The sequence below is a fragment of the Eulemur rufifrons genome, chromosome 24 (genome assembly GCF_041146395.1).
Source record: "Eulemur rufifrons isolate Redbay chromosome 24, OSU_ERuf_1, whole genome shotgun sequence".
Taxonomy (NCBI): Eukaryota; Metazoa; Chordata; class Mammalia; order Primates; family Lemuridae; genus Eulemur; species Eulemur rufifrons.
In genome coordinates this window covers 24,677,171-24,688,290 of record NC_091006.1, presented here as the reverse complement: position 1 = coordinate 24,688,290, position 11,120 = coordinate 24,677,171, and the positions used below count along the sequence as shown (strand labels likewise).

The 11,120-nt window shown below is 37.9% G+C and overlaps 1 protein-coding gene across 1 annotated transcript in view; it reads right to left on the bottom strand.

The window, feature by feature from the left end:
• Window positions 1-332: 332 nt before the first annotated feature.
• CENPC (centromere protein C) overlaps window positions 333-11,120 on the bottom strand; it is a 41,579-nt gene continuing 30,791 nt past the window's right edge. Inside the window, exons 16-19 of the mRNA XM_069457541.1 lie at window positions 8,328-8,398; window positions 5,828-5,982; window positions 1,507-1,597; window positions 333-403 (exon numbers count right to left, since the gene is read on the bottom strand). Of these exons, the coding sequence (XP_069313642.1) occupies window positions 333-403; window positions 1,507-1,597; window positions 5,828-5,982; window positions 8,328-8,398 (388 nt within the window). The remainder of the gene's footprint in view (window positions 404-1,506; window positions 1,598-5,827; window positions 5,983-8,327; window positions 8,399-11,120) is intronic.

Here is an 11,120-nt window from a genome sequence, read left to right as displayed (position 1 = left end):
TAAAACTAATATTTAGAACAGTTTTTTTAGATGAATAGACATATTGGTCAGATCTCTTCTGACAAAGAGATGTCCTATATTTTTTTGTATTCTTTTCATATTTTTAAAGTAATATCATAAATATGAGTATCACTATAGGCCATGTGTACAGTCATGGAAAAATTATAAAAGTGGGAGTTTGAAATGTTAATCAAATACAAATTTACACAAAACTAAATAAAATTTTTATTTTAAAACATCACAAGTTAAATGTCCCCACTATACAGTTTTATATATATATATATGTATATATATACACACACGCACGCATATATTTAAACTTGCTTCATCTTTCATCTTTTTATCTGAGTAAAAAGAAGAACACTTTCCTCATTCAGGAGATTTTTGATGTTGTAATAATTACCTAAAAGTAAAGTGATAAGAAAATAAAAGTTACTTCCATAGGAATCATTTCCTTTTGATTAAATATTTAGCCATCGCCTGGCAGTCATAGTATGTAACATAAAATAAAAACAATTTACCTAACCCAAAGTAACTCATTTAATTCCATGAACTGAAAGGCTTTAGAGTTAATCATCATATGTGACCACAAAAAGGCCTGAAAGAATAAAAATTTCCCATCATTATGGTAATGAATGCACACATGAGTTAGACAAAGGTGCAGGAAGGGAAAATCTCTTTCTGAAACCAATCTTTAATACGTCTCTAGAACTGCTGTGGATTCCCCTAAACCAGACATAATGCATATATACAAGGTAAGAATAAAAGGTACAGCATTAAGTAAAATAAAATCTCACAATTTAAAAAAGCAAATGAGGTAATAAATAATAGCAAAAGTGAACTGTAATCGACAGCAAGCATCACATATGGCACGTCGATTAACATTGTGTCCTATTACTGAGACTTTCTATATATTAGAAATTGATACATACTAAGATTAACCAAGTTAATAAATATAAAGTATTCAAAACAGTGCTGGCTGGCACATACTAAGGACTACATAAACACAGCTATTATTATTGTCTCCTTCCATTAGAATGCAAGCTCCACGAGCACAGGGATTTTTGCCTGTTTTGTTTGCTTACATATCCTAAACTTTTAGAATGGATTAAAATACCTGTTTCTAATGACTTGTGCTCTTCGATAACTGGAAGAAGCACACTGTTATGTGTGTTTAAAATAACCCACTAAAAATTGTTTCAGCACATAATATCTTAGAGATAACATGGGGGAAATAATTTTCCTTCTACCCTGAAATACAACATATCCTCTAAATAAATATTTTTATATTCAGCAATAAACTACTCTTGTTCAATTTTCATGTACCAAAACACTAATACACTTACCTAATGATAAGATTAAAGGACAATATGTATCAAACTGCTTCAGCATCTGTCATATTACACTTCATTTTGATCACTGTGGCTTCAATCTTCATAGTGCCCATGAACAACTACATAGATACTGCCTAACTATGTAAAATAAAATATCTTTAATTATGCTTACCTGAAGGAATATAGAAAGAATCCCCAGTAGTTACTATATAAGATGTTTCATGTAAGGTACACAAAAGGTCACCAAAGTTAACATAAAAAACCTGTAAAATTAAAAATAAAAATCTTATTCCAAAGTGAACCATGACACCACCACTCCAACAAACCTTAAAGAAAATGTGGTAGGTAGAATAAGAATTCCCTACAAATGCCTATGCTCTAATCTATAGAACTTGTAAATATGTTACATGGCAAAAGGGAACCTGAGAGAAGGAAATTATCCTTGATGATGTAGGTGGGCCCAATCTAATTGTATGAGCCCTTAAAAATGGAGAAATTTTGACTGCTGGAAGCAGAGAAGCAATGAAGCAGGAGTCAGAGAAACTCAAAGCACGGAAAGGATGTGCACTGTTGCTGGCACTGAAGATATGGTGGCCATGAGGCAAGGAACACGGACTATTTCTAGAAGCTGAGGATGACACCCTGACCGACAGCCAGTGAGGAAAAGGGAACCTCAGTCCCACAACCACATGAAAATGAATCTGCCAACAATCTGAGTAGGAGTGGAAGCTTAATCAAAGCAGATTCATCCTCATAACCTACAGAAAGGAATACAGACCTGCCAACATCTTGATTCCAGCTAATACCAGCCAAGCCTGCCAGACTTCTAACCTACATAACTGAGATAACAAAAGGGTATTGTTTTAAGCCACTATATTTGTGGTATAGTCACGGGCCACACAATGTTTTGGTCAACAATCAATCACATAAAACTACAGCAGTCCTATAAAGGTTATAATGGAAGGCTTTTGAAATACACAACAATAGAATGATGAACTCCCAGAATACCTAATATTAACAACCAGCCCAGTGAAGAGTCTACTCTCCTTGTTCCACATTATTTTGAAATGCCCATCATAATTCATTTGCAAATATTTCAATGTGTACTGAAAGATCAAGTGTTTTAATAACGTAACTGCAATACTGCTATCACATCTAAAAATAAATATTTAATATCAAATATCCAGTCAATATTCACATTTCTAAATCATCTCTTAAACATAGTATTTTCAGGGATTTATTTAAATCAGCATCCAATTAAGAGCCACACACATTGCCTGCTTGATCTGTTCCTTAAATCTGTCAGTCAATAGTAGTGGCTCTCAATGAAAGGTGATTTTGCCCCTCAGGGGACCACTGGCAATTTCTGGAGACATATGTCACAACTAGAGTGGTGCTACTGGAATCTAACAGATAGAGGCATCTATAGCAAAACTTATAAATAGTAATCAAAAATAATGTTTTATATTTCCATGGTGTCTGTTGTGACCTCTCCTTTTTCATTTCTAATTGAGTTTATTAGAGTCCTTTCCCTTTGAATTCTTGTCACCTGGCAAGAGAGCTGTCAATTTTGTTTATCTTTTCGAAAAGCCAGCTTTTGGTTTCGTTGATCTTCCGTATAATTCTCTTGTTCTCAATTTCATTTAGTTCTGCTTTGATCTTAGTTATTTCTTTTCTTCTACTAGGTTTGGAATTTGTTTGCTCTTCCTTTTCCAATTCCTTGAGACTGTCTACTAGATTGTCGATTTTTGAGCTTTCTGTTTTTTGGATGTGAGCATTTATTGCTATTAGTTTTCCTCTCAAGTATGCTTTTGCTGTATCACACAGGTTTTGATAATTTATGTCTCTGTTATCATTTAGTTCGAAGAAACTATTGATTTTCTTCTGTATTTCCTCCTTGACCCAATAGTTATTCAACAATAGATTGTTTAATTTCCATGACTTTGTGAGGTGGTGAGCATTTCTGTTGGAATTGAACTCTAATTTTATACCACTATGATCAGAGAAGATACACAGTATAATTTCTATTTTTTGAATTTGTTGAGGTCTGATTTGTGGCCTAGTATATGATCGATTTTGGAGAAAGTTCCACGGACTGATGAGAAGAATGTATATTTGGCTTTATTTGGGTGGAATGTTCTGTAGAGATCTGTCAGACCCTTTTGTTATAGAGCTCTGTTTAAGTCCATTATTTCTTTGCTTATTTTCTGTTTGGAAGATCTGTCCAGTTCATTCAGTGGGGTGCTGAAATCCCCTGCTACTATGGCATTATTGTTTATCATGCTATTTAGATCAGACAAGGTTTACTTTATGTAACTGGATGCTCTTGAGTTGGGTGCATAAATATTAAGAATTGTTAATTCTTTTTTTTTTTTTTTTTTTTTTTTTTGTTGAGACAGAGTCTCACTTTGTTGCCCAGGCTAGAGTGAGTGCCGTGGCGTCAGCTTAGCTCACAGCAACCTCAAACTCCTGGGCTTAAGCGATCCTACTGCCTCAGCCTCCCGAGTAGCTGGGACTACAGGCATGCGCCACAATGCCCGGCTAATTTTTTCTATATAGATTTTTAGGTGTCCATATAATGTCTTTCTATTTTTAGTAGAGACGGGGTCTCGCTCAGGCTGGTCTCGAACTCCTAACCTTGAGCAATCCACCCGCCTCGGCCTCCCAGAGTGCTAGGATTACAGGCGTGAGCCACCGCGCCCGGCCAAGAATTGTTAATTCTTATTGGATCTTCCCTTTCACCATTATATAGTGGCCATCTTTGTCCTTTTTTACTTTTGCTATTTTAAAGCTTATGTTATCTGAAAATAGTATAGCTACCCCTGCTTTCTTTTGACTTTCATCTTCTTGGATGATAGTTTTTCATCCCTTGACCTTGAGCCTGAAGGCATCTTTGCGGGTTAGATGTGTTTCCTGTAGACAGCAGATAGTAGGTTTGTGGATTTTTATCCACTCTGCCAGTCTATGTCTCTTCAGAGGACAGTTTAAGCCATTCACATTTATTGAGAGGATTAAAATTTGAGGTAGATTTCCTTTCATATTGTTGGGTGAAATCCTGTTGTTTTGTTTTACTCCTTGAGCCATCATGTAGTCCAAGTTCTAGCCTTTAACTCCTGAATGATTTTATTTTGAAGAGTGTCTACTGCACTGTTTGGTGTGTAATGCAGGTCTGAGTACTTCCTGTAGGGCTGGTCTGGTCTTTGCAAATTCCATCAGTGACTGCTTGTCTGGGAAGGACTTTATTTCTCCCTCATAGATGAAACTTAATTTTGCCAGATAAAGAATTCTAGGTTGGGCATTATTCTGTTTTAGATGATTAAGGATAGGCACCCAATCCCTTCTTGCTTGTAAAGTTTCAGTTGAGAAATCTGCAGTTAGTCTGATAGGCTTTCGGCCTAGGCAAAGAATTTTTGAAGAAGACCCCCAAAGCAATCACCGCAGCAACACAAATAAATAAATGGGATCTGATCAAATTAAAAAGCATTTGCACAGCCAAGGAAACTATCATTAGAGTGAATAGACAGCCTACAGAATGGAAGAAATTATTTGCTCTCTATACATCCGATAAAGGGCTGATAACAACAATCTATCTAGAACTTAAAAAAATCAACAATAAAAAATCAAACCACCCCATCAATAAATGGGCAAAGGACATGAACAGAAACTTTTCAAAAGAAAACAGAATGGCCATTAAATATATTAAAAAATGCTCAACATCTCTAATATTAGAGAAATGCAAATCAAAACCACAATGAGGTATCACCTAACCCTAGTGAGATTGGCCTCTATCAAAAAATCCCAAAACAACAAATGCTGGCAAGGATGTGGAAAGACGGGAACACTCTTACACTGCTGGTGGGACTGCAAATTAGTGCAACCTCTGTGGAAAAGAATTTGGAGCTATCTCAAAGAGCTAAAAATAGAAATACCATTCGATCCAGCAATAGCACTATTAGGCATCTACCCAAAAGAGCAAAAGACAATCTATAATAAAGACATCTGCACCCGAATGTTTATGGCAGCACAATTCACTATTGCAAGGATGTGGAAACAACCCAAGTGCCCGTCAATTCATGAGTGGATTATTAACATTTGGTATATGTATACAAGGGAATATTACTCAATCATAAGAAATGACAGTGATCTAGCACCTCTTATATTTTCCTGGATTGAGCTTGAGCCCATTATCCACAGTGAGGCATCACAAGATTGGAGGAATAGCCTCCACATGTGCTCGCCATCAAAATGGCACTAACTGATCTACACTATGGTGCTCATATGGTAGTAATATTCTCCAGGGATTAGGGGGTTGGGGGGGGGTAAACTCACAACTAATGGACGGGGTGAGCATTGTAGAGGGGAAGGACATGCCTCTAATCCTCGCTTGGGTGAGGCAAAGACATAAAATGTAACCAAAATGTTTGTACCCTCATAATATCCTGAAATTAAAAAAAAAAAAAAAAACTTATAAATCTATGAAGAAATATACTCACCAATATATCCGGGCCAACATGCTGCTTTCCCTTTTCTTGATGTGGTCCTAATACCAATTTCCCAGTAGAAAATAAGGGTGTATCCAATGTTTTATATACTTTCAACTCACCATGCATAACAGAAAATTGGTATGTATCTCGTGGCCTTACAAGATCTAGGTAAAAATAGTAATACTAATATAAAGCAATGGCAATGACATTGGTCAATTATATAACTTACATACACATATATCGAACAAAGACTTATTTCTAGATATAAAGCTGCTTTCAAGAGATAGAACTGATCACATCATTGACTCTGGAGCTAGAATGTCAGAGGTCAAATCCTGCCTCTGCCTTATAAGTATCATGACCTTAGGCGAGTTAATTAAGCTCCTTTTCTCTGCCTCAATTTCCTTTTCTGTAAAACGGAATAATAAAAATTCATCTATGTTAATTAGTTGCTATGGATATCAAAGAGTTAATGTGTGTAAACTATTTAAAACGTTGGCACAAAGTGAACACTTTGTTAGTCTTAGTTTTTAATAATGGCAACATTATTATTTGTACTATAGCCAAGACAGAAAATAAGATTAGCCGAGATATAAGAAAAAATTCCTATTTTAAAAAAGTTTAAAATAAAGTCAAAACGTGTCCCTTCTCTGCACAAAACACTCTAATGACGTCCCATCTCACTCACTGGAAAGGCCAACCTCCTTTCAATGGCATTTAAAGCCCTGCATGATCTAAATTTCTATTTCTTCCCTCATCTCCTCATCCCTCCCCTTCTGTTACTGTATTCACACTGGCCTCCTGGCACAGGGGCTGTGAACTGCTGTTCCTTCTGCATGAGATGCTCTTTCCCTGGAGAGCCACATATTTTGCTTTCTCATCTCCTCCAGTCACTTATCTAGAGTGGCAGCTCTCGTACCAACCTATATAAAACAGCAACCTCCTCCCCACACCCCCTGCCCTGCTTTATTTTTATCTATAGCATTTATTACCATCTGATGACATATATTTGTTCGTCTGCTTATTTTCAGTTTTTAGCACAAAGAATATAAGCATATTGAGGTACAGGGACTTTATTATGTTCGCTGCTGTATTTCCAGTGCCTAAAACAATCCCTGGCACATAGTAGTTATTTAATAAACATGATTTGAGTAAATGAGTAAGTAAATGAATGTTGAGTGAATAAATGGATCAGGAGCTTGTCTCCAATTATACGGCCAAAAAAAAAAAAAAGTTTAAAATAGCCCGCAAGTGTATCATCACTATGCCAATAGATTTTTTTTTTTTTCTGTTTGCTTGACTCATTTATTTATCAGGCAAAAGCTATGAGAAACCGGAGTTCTAACTGCTACTCAGAAATTACTATCTCACGTTCAAAAATTTCCCTTTTACTCACAAACCTTTCCATGTCTATAATCAACATTCTTCTCTCACCAGCTTCTGATTCTATTTTCCTGGATATTTTGGAATGTAAGTGATCCCACAGACTACATGATACAGAAAAATACACAGATATAAGAAATAGATAAAAAATGAACTGATAACACTCATAACTTTTCTAATTTGGTAGAGTACAGCAATGTTTTTAGTTAAGACACTAAACAAAACTCTCTGTACTTCCACCTCTGTTTCGAAAAAACAATCTGAATATAGAAATAACTTGGCTAAGCTGTTAAGATGTCAAATGGAACTGATTTCATAGTCAAAATTTTAAGTGGGAATACTATTATCACTTTTTGATAATAGTGATAATTAAGTTTAATTATATTCTGACTTAGGACAAATAATCCTCAGTACTCAGTGATACAATCTTAACAGTTGTTAAAATATTTAAATATTTCCTATATGTAAATATTGCCTGGTTGGTAAATAGCTGAGTATTCCCCAAACCCCTATCTCATTATAGTCCATCTCCTGGGATCTTCCATAGCTTTCCAGAGACTAAATACTTAATGCACATCTAATATACCTAGAGGTTTCAAGTACCTTGTTGTCAGCCTTAAAGTTAAAGCTGGCATTTGTACGGCTGATTGATGCCCTTGCTAGTCATCCTCACCAAGGTTTCACATCCCAAGTACCATTATTGGCATCCACAGGCCCAGAAGGTTGTGTGTCCCCTGCTCACAATCCCTGCCTGGCCCCACAGAGGATACCCTGGGGTTTGTCAGCTAACTTGCTACAATTCCCCATAAACAGCCCCTGTCCCTACATGTCTTCCTGGTCAAAGAAGGCCTAGACCCTTTTGGGAGAGACAACACTCCTGGCGATAGCACTTGTACCCTAGCGGACAAATGCATGGTACTATATATCCCCTAAAGGTTGGCTGCCATCAATACTCCCCCACAACTGTCCTCACATAGACTGCTTAACGGAATTAGATCATCTACTGGACTTTAGCACTGAAAGAGCTCAGGAGAGAAAGAGAAAGTAGACAAGCTGATCATCAAACAGGCAGTCTGTTCTTACTAGCTGTTTAATTAAGTATTTTTAATATCATCCCTGATCTTACCCATGAGAATAAAGTTTCTTGTTTCTGGGTCCTTTACCCTCGTTGGCTGCAAAGGATCTCCTAGAGGTATATCCAGATTTACCATTAATCTCTTCTCTGCAAAAGAAATACCATTGAAACACAAACCAGTTACTTAAAATTCTTCTTAATTCTAAAAAAGTTCAGTACAAAATATAGGTATAGAGAAATTATAAAAGAAATCTGCCAGAGGTGTAATAGTCTCTGTTTGTAAATGATCATTCTGATAAACAAAAATTCAAATTCAAAAACCCACATTTTTCTTTTAATGAATGGGGTCTTGCTGTACTGCCCATGCTGGTATCAAACTCCTGGCCTCAAGCAGTTCTCCCACCTTGGCCTCCCAAAGTGCTGGGATTAGAGGTGTGAGCCACCATGCCTGACCAAAAAATCTTCAGTGATTTAATTGAGAAGCAAACACCTTAAACTTCCTATTGTTTATAAGCCTATCATAACATGTCAACTCTCGAACTCTTGCATCATCAAAGAGTTAAATGATGTTTTACAAATTCTCTAAGAGAGCTGGAAGTATGTAATACACTTTAGAAAGAATTCTTTAGGTTTCAGGAGCAAGATAATGGACTACAAGCAGCCCGTGCATGCTGCTATCAAGGAGAGGGTGGAAAATTGCAGGTGGCCGCTGACCTACAGTTAGGCCTTCTTGCAAAGAGCATTGTGAATCACTGGTGAAATGACGGGGGGACATTCAGAGTGAAGGACAAGGTGACAGAGAGATCCATTCTGCAAGATAGGAAGGTACCTGGGGGAGGCATCCACACGTGGGGAAGGACACGAGGAAAGAGCCCTGGGGTTCCATGCTCCCCCGAAGCACTTGGGCCCGAGTTGTGAGGGGGCGCTGAAGACTACCACAGATCTCTGGACTGATGAGGGAGCTGCTTGGAGTCTGTGCAGAAACACTGCACCGGAAAGCAGGTGCAGTAGGGACCTGGTGGCTGTCGCTCCCAGGTTACTGCAACTGACACTATTCTGAGCTCTAAGGTCCAGGGTACAAGGTCTACATGGGGCTCGGATTTGTTGCAGCCACTCTATCATAATTGGGAGCTAGGTGATGTGTACACACAGGTAAAAAGAAATGTAAAAGCCATTAGAAATCAAGAAGGGAGGAGGGGGGAAAAGGGGAGGAATAAAAAACCTACCTTCCAGATATAATGAACACTATTTGGGTGATGGGCATGCTCAAAGTCCCAACTTAACCATTATAAGAGGTATCTATGCTAAAAGTCCCAACTTAACCACTATAAGAGGTATCTATGTAACAAAAACATTTGTACTGCCTTAATATTTTCAAATTTAAAAAAAAAGTCTTTATTGATAAGATTTTATAAAAAACATGAGAAAATGAGCTGGGTACCAACATCTGCTGTTCCCTTATAGGAGACAAAGACTTTTGTGGCAAACGCTGAAGTAGACATGTTGCCAACCAGTGCTCCCACCCCTCATGATGGGGGGTTAGCGACAGAGGAGCTGGCCCAGATTCTTTACAGAAGTGTGGAAGTAAAAGAGAAGACTAAGCTGGAAATTTAATTTGTAGTCCTAATCTCTGAGTTTTATTGATGAAAATTATAAAGAAAAGTTACAAGTGCCCCAGCGTACCTAAGGAATTTCACAGCCACAGGTGGTGTCTGACCTGGTGTCTGATGGGGAAGAGTAGGAAAAGGGAAAGAAAGTTTTCTAGCAATAAACTTCCACAACCAACAGAAATCCACTACAACAAGGGGCCATTCATAGAACCTGTGTGTGTGTGACCTTATTTGGAAAAAGGGTCTTTACAAGATGTACTTAAGCTTCTCAAATGAGAGCATCCTGGATTATCTGGTTGGGCTCTAAAGCCAATGAAATGTGTCTTTATAAGAGACACACAGAGAAACACAAGAGGAGAGATCCACATGAAGATAAGGAACTGATTAGCGCTAGGCAGTTACAAGCCAAGGAATACCTGGAGCACCAGAAGGTGGGTGGAGGTACAGCCATACCAATATCATGATCTCACAATACTGGCCTCTAAAGCTGTGAGAATAAATTTCTTTTGTTTTCTGCCATCAAGTTTGTGGTAATTTGTTGCAGCAGCCCTAGGAAACTAATACACTGGATGAAACCCGAAAACATGCTAAGTGAAGAAAGCCAGTCACAAAAGATCACATATATAATTCCATTTACATGAAATGTCCAGAATTGGGAAACTTATCAACACAAAAAGCAGATTAGCAGTTGCCTTAAGGCCAGGGTTTGGAAGGAAATGGGGAGTGAGGGCTACTGGATATGGGGGATCTTTTTGGGGTGATGAAATAGTCTACAGTTGATTGTGGTGATAGTCACACAATTCTGTGAATATACTAAAACCACTGAATGTACTTTCTTTTTTGAGACAGAGTCTCACTCTGTTGCCCGGGCTAGAGTGCCATGGCGTCAGCCTAGCTCACAGCAACCTCAAACTCCTGGGCTCAAGCGATCCTCCTGCCTCAGCCTCCCGATTAGCTGGGACTACAGGCATGCGCCACCATGCCCAGCTAATTCTTCTCTCTATATTTTTAGCTGTCCATATAATTTCTTTCTATTTTTAGTAGAGATGGGGTCTCGCTCTTGCTCAGGCTGGTCTCGAACTCCTGAGGTCAAACTATCTGCCCGCCTGGGCCTCCCAAAGTGCTGGGATTACAGGCGTGAGCCACCGCGCCCGGCCTGAATGTACATTTCAAATGAGTGAAGTGTACTTAAATTATATTTCAATAAAACTTTTTAAAAAATTAAAAAAGACTT